The sequence below is a fragment of the Protopterus annectens genome, chromosome 14.part0, assembly GCF_019279795.1.
Source record: "Protopterus annectens isolate FY-2018-M chromosome 14.part0, PAN1.0, whole genome shotgun sequence".
Taxonomy (NCBI): Eukaryota; Metazoa; Chordata; order Ceratodontiformes; family Protopteridae; genus Protopterus; species Protopterus annectens.
Window position 1 is genome coordinate 813,073,460 of NC_056748.1, and position 16,469 is coordinate 813,089,928.

The 16,469-nt window shown below is 39.1% G+C and overlaps 1 protein-coding gene across 1 annotated transcript in view; it reads right to left on the reverse strand.

Annotated features, from left to right (window-relative positions):
- The window catches only part of PDCD11 (programmed cell death 11), a 1,563,481-nt gene that overhangs the window by 878,672 nt on the left and 668,340 nt on the right, over positions 1-16,469 (reverse strand). The window contains 1 exon segment of the mRNA XM_044056566.1: positions 10,071-10,214. Coding sequence (XP_043912501.1) covers positions 10,071-10,214 — 144 coding nt within the window.

Below are 16,469 nucleotides of genomic sequence, written 5' to 3' on the forward strand. Positions count from 1 at the left end.
TAAAATATTGAGACACTTCCTCCTTTTGTTTTATACTGAGCTGAGGGGGATCAAAATGTATGAAAAGCATTGAAGCCTTTGACAACTAGGGTGTTTTCCAAGGTTCTGAACCATGTTTCCGTAACTGCACTTATGTCTGCATTCTCCAAAGGTGAGGACTGCTTCCAGGGGGTGTTTTTTTTTTTTTTTTAAAGTTAAACTCCTAGCATTGAGCAGCCGTACCTTTAGGCATTTGTGAGAGTTGTTTTATATTGTAGGTCTTAACAACTTGACACAGCCTGAAAAAGGCACTATGGAGAAAGTTTTTGCCAGTATCTAGAAGGCAAGTGGTGACAAGTGCAAACCACCTCTGGCAAAGCATCATGGTTTGTTGATCATGCCTCCTCAGGCTGATAGATATTGGATCTCCTTGTTTCACCAAAAACTAAGCCAACTCTTGAAGTCTATCTTTTTTTGCTGGTACTGTAGTATCAACAGCGAAGACAGGATGCTACTCAAGGCAAGATTCATAACTGCCTGGGACACATTCTGAGAGCTCCATTATCTCTCTCTCTCTTCATGTAGTCCAGTGGGGTAGGTCTTAGGTCATTTACTCCCACATGGACTATGACAGTGTCATACTGGTACTTGTGGCTTAAAGGCTTAAGTGCATGTGTGATCTGGTGAATCTTGGCTCCAGTAAAGCAGCTCACTGTGGTGATTTCCTTGTTTAGCCTGGTAAGGGGAACATCAGTATGTCTAAGCATGGAATCACCACAACTAGAATGTAGAATGTTTGGGTGTGTGGTGCTTTGCCTTATGGAATTGGAAGCTGGGCTACTGCAATTTTCAGATTAGAATTGTGTGTTGTGAGTTTTTTTTTTTTTTTTTTTTTTTAAGTATGTGAGGGGGCAGTGACAGGTGCTTTTAGGATGTCTTGGAGGTTTAGGTAGATTACATGCGAGTATCTCAGCATAAGCGAGTCTATGCGTTTGTTCCTTAGTGTTAGTAGTGAGTGTTTTGGGTATAATGCTGACAACTGGTTTGCATTTTTCATGTGTGTATGTGAGATCTCTGCATCCAGTGAGATTGTGTATCTACATCTCTCACACATTGCTTGTTCTAAAATTAAATGGTTGTCAGTGAACATGAGACAGAGACAGAGACACTGCCTTAGGATGCCCATATCCCCCAGGCCAGAAACAGATGACAGGGAAGCATTTATCCATTACACCAGATCCTTAGTAGATGCGAAGGAGTAGGGGAGAGTCAAGTCACTTAAAGATCTAAGTAAGAGTGTTCAGTAGTATACTATAAGATGGCCTGCAGTGGTGCTGCCCCCTGAGCAAACTGACAGCTCTTCGAGCAGCTATGAACAATGGGAGATTATGGGCAGCTTTTCCTATAAAGGATTTTAAACTGGAGAGGTTTTGCTTGTATACAAGGCATGGGTAACCATGTTTGCACAGCAAAATCAAAGACTTCTTCACAGTTAAGCCCTCGGGCCAATCAAACACACAATAAGCCTTCTATCAGCAGTTCCCAATTCAGATGGGTTGAATCAGCCCTCTGCTCCCTCCAGAGGGCAGAATAAAACCCTCTTAATGTAAAACAAATTGGTTTTGAGCTCAAGTGCAAATACTTTACAACAAAAGGCAGAACTCCTGCAGTATCAGGAATCCTTAGAAATAACTTCACAAACTTCTACAAATACTAAAACTCTGCAAAACTTAGAAATAGTGGCAAACTCAGGAAAACTTTGGAAAACTCACAACAGCTTTTGCCGTATCACAGGAGGTTAGGAAATATCAGAATACTGTTAAAGCCACTTAATAGCAGTACAGTAACAAACAGGAAGCATTTCTTTAAGACGTGCAGGCTAAAAAGCAGTGATAAATTCAGCCACATCAATAAATGCAGCACAGAACTGTTAAAAAAGTGTTGAGATAAAGTGTATAAAAAAGAATCCCGAATTGGGCAATTAATCTCCAGTGCTCTGGGTAATTACAAATTGAAATGCCAAATTGAATTTTGCTTTCATACAGTGCAGAGACAAATACTCTACTGCACCAAGAACGAACTTACGATGAAACTGGCTGATGCACCCTTTATACAAGAATGTCAACAGCCGTCAAGAAGAGTCAGCCTGCATGGTGGATGGGGGGGGGGGGGGCAAAGCTCCCACAGAAAACATTGAAACCAACCCAATGACGGTCTTTCTGTACCAAACTATACTGGTTAATCTGCCATTTAATCAACTCCCATTCAGGCTCCTGAATAAGTTATGGACTTTCTGTGATCCATCACCTTGGAAATAACATAAGCTAGCCTATCATGGAACAGCCAAGCTTCACAACACACGCTGATATGATCTACGGGATAAAATGAAGTAAATTACACTAGGATGGAAAAAACTGTCAGAGTACACAATCCTCGGATTTCCTAAACAGCGAACCCAGTCAGTAAATACAATCTCTGAAAGGAAATCGGCAATGTTGTGGACCTTTGTGGAAAAGGATCTGCACTCCAACTATTTTAGATATGCAACTTCTTTGCAGCATTCTGTCAAGGAGATGAGCATGAGATGGGCATTATTCTGGATCTAAACTAAACTACTTTGTGCAGAATGACAACAGTTCCATTCAACTGCCAAAACTACAAGACACAACATGCCCTGGAAACAAACCTCAAAGTTATTGCATAAGAAACTGCACTTCATGAAGAACTCATTTTGAAGGGTGTACAGCATGCACAGGGAGCCATCACATGACAGTCTACTTTGACTGCATCTCCCAAGAACTACTGTAAATAATTTTACTAATTACTTTCACTGTATATATTGTGCACCATATAAACTGATATATCAAGCAAGCATTCCAGATTAATTACAGATGTCAACTCACCATCAGAGTTCTTTTGCACATGGTAGGAAATTTCCATCTCCTAAGGGATCTTGTTATAGCATTACGTAACTTCATTCACAGTACCAACATTTACAATGGCATGTTTTGCACTCCAGCAGTTTGTTGCAGTTTCAGCTTGGTAATAACACAGACACAAGCTTTTTCCTAGTGATACCCATGCAAGAAGTTACATACATCTCCCCCTTTAGTCAGGCTAGGCCAATTCAGGAGACTTTTCCCCCACTGCAGGCTTACTTAAGTGTACGTAGTTAACTGCAACACTACAGTGTTACCCCTCTATATGGATTAGTGTTGAATGCCTTAGCAAGTACTCTCAGCCATTAAAGAGCTAACAGTAGTCACGAGATTCAAAAGAACATCTCGCCATACTGTTCTACATCTAAGAGATGCATGTCCCTCCTGCTATGACTCTTCATTATTTGACCACAAAAACAACTCCAACACCTCCAAAAATAAATTGTACCACACAGTTCCAAAATTCAGCAACGAAATAACAGCCAAACTTGTAGAAAGATTTTGAGTTTTATTACAATTCTAGTACCTCGTCCTTCGCCTTCAATGGAATAACTTATAATTTGAAATACAAGTCTTTATATACCACTTACAAAAATTAGATAATTATATAATTAATTAATCGAGTATTTATCCTAATACATAACATATAAATAAATGAATAAATAAATAATTCATACACATTCCAACTTGATTCATTTTTCATTTTTAACATTCAAATTTCCAAATTCATACCATTTGGAAAAGTATTAAAATTAATAATATATCTAGACTCCAAATTTAATAATCTTTTTAGAAAATTATTGTCAGGCTCCATTGACCCATAAGGTTTAGCTACAACACTAAAAATTAAATCCTTAACTGCACCCCCATGTTCTTTATTTGGCACAGAAAGCTAGTTAAGCTGATGGGTCTAAAATTGTCGAGTCTAATGTAATATCCCCACTGTGAATGGACACAACCAAAACTTCCCACCACATGCCTGGAATGTGCTCACATGACATAATTTTACTTAAAGGTGACTGAAAAGGGTTAGCCAACTAATCCTTAATTATGAAATCACCAATTCAATCAGAAATCCGGCGCAGAGGATTAAAGATAATGAGCCATTAACAACCTACATCCTATGGCATACTGGTCGATTCACTTAACCTTCATCTGCTAAAAGTGTGACCTTGAGCAGTTGGGGCTACAATCCTAAATGGTTTCACAGACTGCATACCTATTACCTACCTTTGAACTCAATATCAATGAACTTGAGTGTTTACATTTTACGTGTGGCAGCACTAATGTCTGTAACACAAGAGACTGCTCCCCTTTTCACTACAGCACTCTGAGAAATTACTTACGGTTTAGCTTGCATTACATTTTTATGCAAACACTCGTAAATGTCCTGTGCCTTGGTGATCATTTACTGATATGTAACAAATACTTTATTATGGCTTTCAGCTTAGTCCCAAGTTAGACCTACATTTTATAAGTAAATGAACACAGTGTGAACTGTACTTTATTATACAGACACAAGAAATCTGCAAATCCATTTAGCATGCTCATTATCTGGGTTAATGGTACTTTGCTTCTATGCATCCTTGAAGGTTATAACCACTGGTGAAATTCCCTCTAGAGTCCCCTGAGCTTCAAGTATTTGTAATTGCATTTGTTTGGAAAGGAAAGGTCTGTTATTGTTTATCAATGACAACTTTACACAACAGTATTAAAAGTTTTATTAAAGTTAAAATCATGTGGGAGCAAGCCTAAAGATTCAGAAGAGTCCTTATAACCACAGTGAACTAGAGAGAGAAATGCCAGGTACATAAAATCCCTCATCTCCACAAGTATGAAATGAAACTGCAAAACCAAACTGTTTTCCTGGACTGTTGCTGCCACTAACATAGGTCCACTTTACTGATGCCCAATTTCAGACTTGCACTGCTCCTTAAATAGACCCAGTTGCCAGTGTACAGTATTTTTCTCTGGAGATTGAAGTAACTTCTTCTACCAGTTGCTGGTGACCAATGGTCAGTAAAGAAAGTATGGGATGACAAAAGTGATCCTTAATACAGGAAGCTGCAGATTCACCTGCCAGGGAAACTTCCGTCTCATCCATCTTCTTTATTCAAAACAGTTCTGGAAAACACAGCTTGTAAGTATCAAAGAAGGTGCCTGCTTCGCTCTATTTCAGAGCCACAAATGTCGAGAAGTTTCAAAAGCACCAGAGAAATAAAGGGAACCTCAACTGAAATGAGTGCCAGCCTAGCCAATACAGGAGGATGATTAGAGACATCACTGGATACTGCCGAAGTGCCAGTGGGCTACAGGACAGCAGCCACGATACCCTTGAGACAGAGAGACAAATTCCATGGGTCTACAGGGCAGAGAAAAATCATGAAGTGTATACAACATTTTTCAGAAATGCCTTATGGAACAGAGAACACAATCTCTTTGTTGATAACAGAGAGATGTGCAGTTACGGAGGAAGGTGGGGGCAGGGTAAGAATTTATGAAGGATTTGGAAGGGAGTGAAGTCATCAAAAAGGTGGTAGTTGATATTCAATGCAAACATTAACAGTCCTTGTGTGACTTATCAGCTAGGTATGGAAATGATGGCAACAGAGCATGAAAATAATTAAAGGTACTAATCCTACTTGGAACATGCCGCTGGCAGCGAAGTGGTAGGGTCATGCCAGAAGCAACCAGGTTATACCTTCATGAGCTTAAATTTCAGAGACTATGCTTCCACAAGGCATTGATCAGACCACTCCTGGTGTAGTGTGCAGTTCTGCAGACAACATAAGGAAAAGGACATCAAGCTACTTTAAATAATTCAGAAGCTACCAGACAGCCATGGAAAAGGATAAAACCACGGTTTAAGAAGCTCTAATCTTGTCTTCTGAAAGCTTAAAGGATGGGGAAGATGACAACTTGTGCACAAGACCAGTTCAAGGGGGATGGGCAAGTGTCATCCTAAACAGAAAAAGCAGAGGGGGAATATGCAAGAGTTTCTATTGGAACATCGAATTTCCAATTGTTCGAATCACTAAAGGTCAACCTTTAATGATCAAACAATTGGAAATTCGAAATGTTTAAAATAAACATTAAAAAAAAAAAGAAAGAAAAAGTAAAGGGTGTTTAACCTGTCAAGGTACGTTTTCTTTCCTTTAATTTTTTTTTTTTTTTTTAATTTCGAAGTTACAGAACTTTGGTCATATGGTGTCGACCATATGGTAGTCGAAGTTCCGTAACTTCGATTTTGTAATAGGTAACCAATGTGCAGCATTGTAGGGACTAATTACTCCCTAAAAATCAAAAGTGCTTTTTCGTGGAGAAGATGACCAGAACTGATGGTTGAGAGAGAATCCTCAAATAAGCATTCAACAGGGCATGGGACATGTGGAAAAAGGGCAAGGGGAAGGAATAGATGTTAAGGCACTTAAAAAGGCACACTAGGCAAGCTTGGGGTCATTCCGCCTTCAAGCTAATGGAAGTGCATCTAGGAAAAAAAGCCAACTGATTTTAGCATCTCATGAACAATTAACTTTGTTTCTAGTGGTTCTAGACATATTTTTCCATGGATTTATTTTCTGGAAACCAAAAGCAATTTTACTGTTTCTAAAATGAATTTTGCCACTCTTTACCTCCTAACCTCATAAGCTTAAACTTTTTGCAATTTTTATGTTCATTCACACTGTAGTCTTGGCCTAGGCTTGAAGTGACAGTCTCCAGGTGTTACTTGTCTACTACATACAGAATGAAATTTTGTAACCACAGCTAAAAGGTAGAGGACGAAAAAATATGAGTAAATAGTAAAAATAAAGAATCTGAAGAAAAAATGTCAAAGAAACAGTTAACAGAATAAAACTGAACACACACTGCAAAAATACTTTCTCTGGCACAAAAGGAAGATGGATACAAAACAGTGAGATAAATGGAGAGTATGTGGAACAATGCAAGATTTGCAGGGGAACCTCGTGTTATACAATTGTACCTAATTAAGTGCGACATTTGTGTTTGCTCCTCAAAGAAAAGATAACACTACTTTCATAAATCCTCTCTGAAGACAAACTGATAAGCCCAAATGCTCTAATTTACTGTTAAATTACCTTTTTCAAAGAATATACAAGCAATAAGCTAAAAGTTTTTTTTTTTTTTTTTTTTTTTTTTTTTACAATTCCTCCTCTTCTAAAACATTAGTGGTTATTTCTAGATTATCTCAGCTGTTAACTGTAATATCTCAGATTTTCCGGATTTTAAATAACTATTTCAAAACAGACTATCAATGTAACAGAGAAGCTTCCTTTAACTCATTCACTCCAAAAAAGCTCAGGAAGTTTGCACTGTAACTTCCAATGGGTGGAGCCTAAGCCTTTTCACAGAATCAAATTATGTCCTAACATTTCAAACAAATGTTCATATCTCTGGAACCATAGGGATTATGAAAAAAGTATAAATGGCAAGCCCTTCAGCACAAACTATTTTTATAGTGGTAGTATTCTTTAGGTTATAGGTCTTAAACTGAATTTTATAAGTCACGGTAAACAGTAGCTATTACATTTGCAATATTTTGTAAACTTACAATATCTTAGCAACCACTTAAGTTACACATACTGTCAGCAGCATTTTGTTCATCTAGCTGAGTGGTTACATATGAGGCCAAGGGGTTGTGTGTGTTGGTTGTTGAGATATTTAGAAAAACTTGAAAATTATATCTATGTAAATTAGTATCTATTTACCTGCACTTGACAGAGGTCAAATATTAATTTAGTTGAATTTGCTATTGTGTAAGATTTAAGATGAAATATTTTTAAATCTTGTATATAACATGGTTTTGGAAGTATTGATGTAAATATGAACAAGCAATATCTGATGCCTAGATAAGGTTACCATATGTCCGGGTTTCCCCGGACACATCCTCTTTTTTGGGCTCCTGTCCGGGCGGTTTTTGAAAATTCTGCGATTTGTCCAGGTTTTAAAACCTGGACAAATCACAGAATTTTCAAAAGATAGACAGCCCTATTTCAGAGTCTTTCCTCTGCTTTGTTTTTTTTTTTGATTGGCTCATATACCAGTATACAAGCCAATCAAGAATCAGAGCTCTGTTCAATGCGGAATTGCTTGATGTTCCGCATTGAACAGAAGAGGGTCCACTGTGCGAGGTTTTGATTGGCTCGTATACCTTGTGTTTATGAGGTGAACAACTTAACCATTACACCAAACCCAAATCATATTATATACGAGAGATATCAACACAAATGTGTGTATACATAGGTACATGTGCATGTAATTAAACAAAAATTAAGCAACATGGTTTAAACTTGCAAAACTTAACCATTATTTAGCATACGACTACAAAATAAAAGCATGAAGCAGACAAGGAGAACTGTGGCACAAAAGGAGAGCTCATTTAGCCTGAAAATATCCTGTTTTGAAAGCAAGACAAGAGATTCCTACAAGAGTAAAGACCTTTTTTTTTTTTGCTCTTCAGCCCTAACAGGACAAAATAATATGTGGTGTTAGCAGCACATATTTTTCGTCCTCTTTTACATACAAACAATTATGGTAACCCTATGCCTAGAGGCGCAAGTAGGAGTTAACTGCCGATGCACCAGGAGGTGTCACTCAGATGTAACAAGTTAATAAGCTTTTGTCTACTAGGTAAGGACACTTGCCAATAATGTTACAATAACTGGCCTACCGTACACAGGTATAAAGCCTCTACTGCACCCCCAAGATGATCCCGATTCGTTGAGCTACACTGGCAGAACCAGATAGGGAGGATGAAAGTGAGCAGCTTATATTAGCTTGCCCATCATAGGGGGAGGAAGGTTACCATAGTCCATTATAAGAGCAACATTAAGAACCTGGCAAGCTCCCCACTGCATGTGGTACAACTCTTTGTCAGGAGGTTGCATATGAGTGCAGGTACACATGCGACTCCCAAAGGCTGTCTGCCATGGAGAAGTGTGTGTGTGTGTGGGGGGGTGGTTAGAAGGCACACTCCACAGCAGCAGTGTGATGCTGCACCAATATCCTCAAGCTCCTCACTGACCCTGCATGTTGGTCGCATGTGCGCATGTGTCTGTGTGTTTGTGTCTGTGTCCGTGTCCTGAGACAGCATACAGCAAGCATAAATTTAAATCAGTTAACAGCATAAAGAAGCCATCATAAATACAGCAACTCTGCAACACAGCCCCAAACAAGTCAGAGGAGTGAGGGGCATGGTCCGCTCACCTCTCCCTGGGAGTGGGGTTATGTGTACTTGGCAACATAATGCAGTGAGATCTCCCTGATGAGAGACCAGAGACATAACTGCTTATCCCGAGGGGGAGGGTCATGGCTGTTTAGAGAGAATGTTCCTTGTGGACGTCATGTGAAATTCTCCATGAATTGCCCATTGCACATCCCTTACCTTTACTGGGCGCACATGATTTTAGGGCAAGGAAAAAATGGAAAAACTTCTAATCATCCCCTGACTGCTGCCTAAATGATTACCACTCTCAGCTATCTCTCACCTACTGAAAAGAATACCTGGGTTGATGGAAAGAGAGAGGACCTTATAGCAGACAGGTAGAAGGAAGCAAAATTTTCCAAAAAAAAAAAAAAAGGAGAGAATTTAAACAGTAAACACTAAACACTGGGCAGTAGAGGGTGACATTTCTGCAACAAACATTTCACTAAACTTTCAGACAAATGAAAATGAAAATACACTAAGTGGCTTACTGCCTCGTACTAGGTCAGAGTTGACAAATTTAGAGTTAATTATGCTCTGTGCAAGAGTCAAATTCCATCAAGGAAAATCTAGAACTGTTACAGTTCTGCAAATTACTTCTTGCCCTAAGCTTCAACAGAATGAAATGTATAAATGTATAAAAAACTAAATTCAGAGCAAGACTAACGGTAATGAATACACATGTACTGCAGTCTGTGTGCCCAAGGCTGCATTTATCTAATAGCCAGGGACTTTAAAAACTTGCAGTAGTATACAATCACATGTGGACCACTGTCCAGTTCTAGTATCTCATTAAACTCGCCTAACAAATGAAGGAATTTGCAATATTTCTCCAAGTTTTGCTATAAACTTACTTTCAGTGTTAGTTCTTTGTAGTTTTGCCAGACACTTTATAAAGTGCAATTTAGGTACTTATAAAATGCACATACCTCCCAGATGGTAACTGTTAGCAAGTACTGTTGCACCCACAACCTGGTCACCACGGAAATGAGCTGTTCCATCCTTTCCGACTTCCTTAACAGTTAATTTTAGTTTCTGTCCAAGGAGCAATTTAGAAAGATTCTGTGTTGGCTCTGAACCAATCAGAAAACACAAAAGGTAAAATGGTTAAATTCATGTGACTGACATCAGCAATAATGCGCCTTATACAAACATTTTCTAGTAATGCTATAACTATACATATTAAGAACCTTTCTAATGCATTGGTTTTACTCCTAATGAAAACAATCTTTACAATACATAGTAAACAATCTACAAACACCACATCAGAGAAGCCCATAAAACAAAAAGATGCAAGAATACAGCTGCATTTAATGTACACAAGGATATGAAGATCAGCACCAAATGCATTTACCCAACAAAGACTGGATGGTGATGGCTTTAAGAATTGAATAAAAGGCGAGCCTTTCACCTCTGTATCCAAGGAATCATTTTCTTTAAAGTCAGCCTTGCAAAGACTGCATTTATAACTGGGAATTATAAATGAGTGACAAATTCTGGTACTTTCAACCAAATATAAATTTCTACTAGAAAGCCACCCCAGATAGTATCTACCAAGTCTGCAGGTAACCTGGACTCGGCATCCTAGTAGGGCTAGCACAGGAAGACTCAGTGGCTACTAGTCACTTTTTTAGGAGGCACGAATGGTTTGCCTATTGTATGTACTGGAACAAGCAAGGATAAACAGGTACAGTGGAATGCAGGCCAATATATCTAGTCAGGCCTTCTAAGTCCGAAGCAACTATGTATTAATGTAATGAAGTGCAATCAATTCAATAAATGATTATGGTATAATTAATAATGCCCTGTCACAAGCAGTGTAACTTCTCTGGTTAATCACTTACTGGACTATGCTATCAGTTTGAATGAGAACACACATGGGTGACAAGCAAGGGATAATAATCGGCCATAAATGGTACAAACAGAAGTAGTCACTAGAGATGGTTGCTAAAATAATTTTGTTAAGAATGGCACACTAAATACAGCTGGGAATTAGAAATCTTGACAGTCACTGATGCAACAGTTAAGGCAGTGTCAAAGAAGCCTAGCAACAAATGGCACACGTAGAATATTAGTCATGTTCAGTATAAAAAAAAGAGTACTCTACATCCAAGTCAAACAATACACACACATTATATCATATCAATCATATTGTACTACAGGTTTATAGGCAAGTACTAGGCTAGTTGTCCTTTTGGGCCATTTGTAAGACTAGCCAATTTCTCTTTCAAAAATGAGAATCAAACCTTCTACCTTGGCTTTATGAGGTGAACAACTTAACCATTACACCAAACCCAAAGCATATTATATACAAGAGATATCAACACAGATGTGTGTATACATACGTACATGTGCATGTAATTAAACAAAAATTAAGCAATATGGTTTAAACTTGCAAAACTTAACCATTATTTAGCATACGACTACACAACAAAAGCATGAAGCAGACATGGAGAATTGTGGCACAACAGGAGAGCTCATTTAGTCTGAAAATATCCTGTTTTGAAAGCAAGACAAGAGATCATAATTACTATTAAGATGCAACAAACTAAATTCAACAAGGCCAATAACCTCAAGGGCAGGCAGTTCACAAAGCCCGTCTTTGCTAATCATCACATCCAATTTTAGCTATGAATTCATCAGTCTTCATTTCAATGATTTCCTGTTTTCCCCTTTTCATTTTATGCTAAAGGCTGTTAGTTGCATTGTTAATATGGATACACTGGAGGAGTATACGCCACTTATACAAAGAGACATACTAAAACATTAAATATGCTTTCCTGATTTATTAGTTATCTAAGAGATGGGCAAGAGCATCTGGTCACCCATTGTGATACAAAATGATGCAACTTATCAGAAACATAAGCATAGTTTGTGCACCCCCCCCCCCCCTCAGCAAATCACCCTCTAGTCATTAGCAACCATCTTCAGGCTCCTTAAGTGACAATGAAGATTTGGCAACAAATGAAGTGAATGTGCTTACCTACAGGGAACCCAGGAGATATGCAGGATGCAGCAGATGCTCCAAAACAAACAGGCAAGATGAAAGGAGGGTTTACATGACCAAACTAGATCCTCTAATGTATCAGCTGATTTACAGAGGAAAATATAGTTGTACACGTAAACTTACCATAACAGTAGATGTTTGAATGACCACTGCTGTAGCAGTCTTTGCTAAATGGATTATATCCTGCCAAGGATATAACTGTCAGACAGCTTCCAAACGTTCAAGGCACCTTCCACACACCTGAACTGTCAGGCAGCTTGAGCTAGGTTGACTAAAAGAAAAGTGTGGGTTTCAAACCCTTCAGAGCTTGCCTGCCAACACAGACAAGGAGGCTGAGCCAGAGCCAACAACAAAAAAACAACCACACCAAAAAACAAAGGGAATGGAGGGAGTGGCTACTGCAGCAGTGATCATCTGGACATCTATGGATATGGAAAGTTTTATACAACTGTATTACATTCATCATATTGACCACTGCTACAGTAGCCTTAGTTATATGGCTAGTTTATTATATTTTGGAGGTGGAAGGAGAAAGTCCAGGAGCCCCTGGAGAAGGGTCCTTGGAAAGCCTGATCTAGAGAAGGAATCAAGCTTACAGTGCTTTGTGAAAGTATGTACACAGGACCAAGTAGCGCCTTCTAGAATACTTCTAGAATCCAAGCCTTTTCATAAAACACAGATGAAGCCAAGACCTTGGTAGAATGGGCATTGACACTACCTGGAACAGCCTTGTTGTGGCGAGTACAAGTATTTAGTTATTAACAAATGTTGCCCCTTCTTACCTCAACAAGAAATGAACTGATCCAAAGATCTGAAAGAGTAGTTTTTTTAAGATATTACCAGAGTTGTCTGTGGGCATCCAATGTATGGAGTATCCTCTCTCTCTCATTTTTGGGTTCAAGAAAGAAAATGGGTAGCTAGACAGAGTTTGGCTTAAAGTAAACTTGAATACTACTACTACAACAGGCATAAATGGATTACTTCTCAATTAATCCATGTCCGTTCCTGTGGAAAATGAGATACTGTTGACTCACCATTGAGAGTTTGTAACTCTAATACTCTTCTTGCAGAGGGGTCAGAGTATTCACCAAACCTACTTTCCATGTTAAAAATAACTCAAGTCAGCCAGGTTTAGCTGGTTGAAATGGAGCACGTCATCTTCTCAAACACAAAATTCAGATCCCAAAGAGGAGCCACCAGTTTTCCTGAGGCCTTTTATGCAAAACCCCTTTCAAAAACATCCTGATTAAGAATGCATTGAAAGAGGAGGATCCATAGCCAGACATGCTGTAACGCCTGAAAAATAAACCTTGACAGAGGAGTAAGAAAGCCCATAGGATAGTAACTCACACATATTGTACAACCAGAGAACAACTAGCCCTGAATGGGTGCTAGTTATGTTGCTGGCACAAACTAGAAAACCTTTAATATATACAATTTTCATTTTCTAGTACCAGCCTTTCTTGCCTCCATTAGTGCCTGCTACATGCCCTCAGTAAACAGGTGCTTAAAAGGAATTAAGACCCTATCTTGTGCGATTAGATCCAGTTTGTGAAAAAGCTTGTGGTAAATGCCCCTGGCCATTTCCAAAATAATGGTGAATGACAGTTGCCTCTGCCAGAAGGGAGTCACCACAATGATCTTGGGGGAATCCTTCTGAATCTTCAGAAGTATTGTGGATATCACTGAAAAGGGTAGAAAAAGCACACAGGAACATTCCTGTCCACAGAAAAAAGGCATTGGTCTTCCAGGCCTTCTTGCATGGAATTCTGAACAATCAACTGGCAGGAGTCTGCTCCAAAGAGGAACACCACACAGATAGACTGAATCTTGGAAGTCCCCCGACCCAGTTTCTATTCGTGAGGGTTTGCCCTTGTTCTGCTCAGTTGATCTGCAGGATATCAGAAGAGCGAAATTGGGCTGTGAAGCTACATCTCAAGCTAAAAGGGCTAGTCTGCAAAGGGGACATGACCTATTATCCTCTTGGTTGCTGGTGTACTATATGACTGCAACATTGTCTGTAACAAGTTGAAGAGGTCCTGGGGACCAAACATAAGAGAGTTGGGTGTCTTGATAAGGGTAAACATCTTTTACATTTATGTGCTTGTAGCTGTCCTTGGTGTCTCACACACCTTGCACTTTTATTCCTTCTGAAACTCCTATGCAAGCAAAGTCCGATGAGTCTGTGGTGACTGTGATGGAATAGGGAGGAAGAAAGTGAGTCCTGGATTTAGAGTCATCTGTTGTCTACACCTAGAGACTTCTCTTTTGACAAACCTCAGCTCAGTGCTGTGTCCAAACAGACTTCAAATAACACTATCTTTCTCATGTGTAGTCTTGCCAGAGGTATCATGTTAATCATAGAAGCCATAAACCCCAAAATCCTGAGGTGCTGCCTTGCAGAAACTGAAGTTTGATTAAAGACCCTAGAAATAGATCTATATTTATTTTTTCTGTGGAAGAAAAGCTCTTTAAACTGTGATGTTTGGTTAACATCCCACAGGCACAATTGTCTGAGATGGAGTTAATAAAGGATTTTGAATATTATCTTGGAATATCAGCTTGTGCAAGCCCTCACACATGAGAGAGATTCCTGACACTTTGAAAGTTACTTTGTAAAAGACAAGCAAGTTGCCTAAGTTTGGAAAAATGTAGTTAACCCTATAGCGTGCAATGAGCTAAAACTGGAGCTAGACACTTTGTGAAAACTCTTGGTACAATAGATAGACCAAATTGTAAATCACACAACTGTTGGTGTGATCCAGAAACACAAACCTTTAAGAAAAGTCTGAAGTCTGGATAGGGGCAGTTTTGAAAGTTAAAAAATTTAGGTCAGCAGAAGCTGATGGTTCAAAGGGTGGGTAGGGTAACTTTTTCCAGAAAAAAAAATTGAGGTCCCATGGAAGTGTGGGGTTGACTCCTGGAAGGTCTGATGTGGATCACTCCTCTAAGGAATTGCTTCATCAGGGGGTGGGAAAAGATAGAAGGAAGAGTAGGGATGTGGGCTGAAATGCATCTGTGAATTTTGATGGAAGAAAAAAATAGGCCTCTGACAACCAGAGTAGCCAGGTAATCTAAAATTGCACAGATGTTGGCTTAATTAGGATTGAGGCCTTGCTGCTGGCACCAAAATGGGGAATCTTTTCCTCTTGGCAGAGTATGATTTCCTAGTATTAGGCCTTCTGGCTTCTAAGAATGTCTCAAACTTGTTTGCTTAGGTCATGCTTGGTGGTGGATGCTGGGGGTGTATGCAGGCTGAGAGTCGAGTGTCTGTAGACCAGGATGCACAAACATTACCTTGTGCCGAGTCAGGAGGTCCACTCTGAAGTAACTGCCATGGTTTTTTGTTGGTTAAACTTAGCAGCAGAGGATACCAGTTCTGCCTGGGCCAGTCTGGCTATCATAATGACTCTTAGGCCCTCTTGCCTGATTTTTAGGAGGACCAGAGGAAGAAGAGGCAAGGAGGAGTGCATAAAGGAAAAGGTGTGTCCAAAGGAAGGAGAAAGCATCTGTCTTCAAGGCTGCAAGCAGTTTTGCTCCTGGAACAATCTTTTTAGTTGAGCATTTTCTTTCATGGCAAAAAGGTCCATCTGTGGGGTTCCCCACTTCTAAGCTATACTGAGAAAGGTTTTCCGATGCAGATACCATTTGTGAGGATCCATCATGTTCCTACGGAGGTGATCTGCTGGAGTGTTTTTGAACACCTGGAAGGTATTGTGCCATAAGGTGCAACCCCAGAGTCTCGGCTGTCTCCCAAATTTGCATAGCTAGTTAGTGCAGAGGATAATAGTGAGTGCCTCCCCGATTGTTTATGTATGACATTACTGTCGTGTTGTCTGCTTTGGCTAGCAGGACCATTGGTTTCCATTTTTCTTTAAAAGTTACTATGCCCTTCTGAACTGCCGTAAATTCTTTCCAGTTTATGTGCTTGTCTCTGACCTGAATTTCCCATTTGCCTTGGGATTAAAGGTGTTAGAAAATGAATTCCCCAGACTCTCTCTGAGGAATCTGTGGTTAATGTTAAAATAGTCATGTTTACAGTATTATTAGTTGTTTTATTGTAACTTAAACCAAGCAGTATATTTTAACATATTTTTTAATGAATTAAATAGGTTAGGGGTTTGTAGTAAGTATCTAATTGACATTTTCTAAACTTGCACATTGTTCTGAAGTTAAGAAAAAGGTAAATGTGTTTGTGGTTACAAAATGTGTGTTTAAAGTACCCGAAAGGAAAGTATTCCATTTCAACATAAACTTTTGTAACTTATTTTTCACACAGTAAGTTTACATAAAGTACTAAGTCATATTTTTAGGTTTTGAA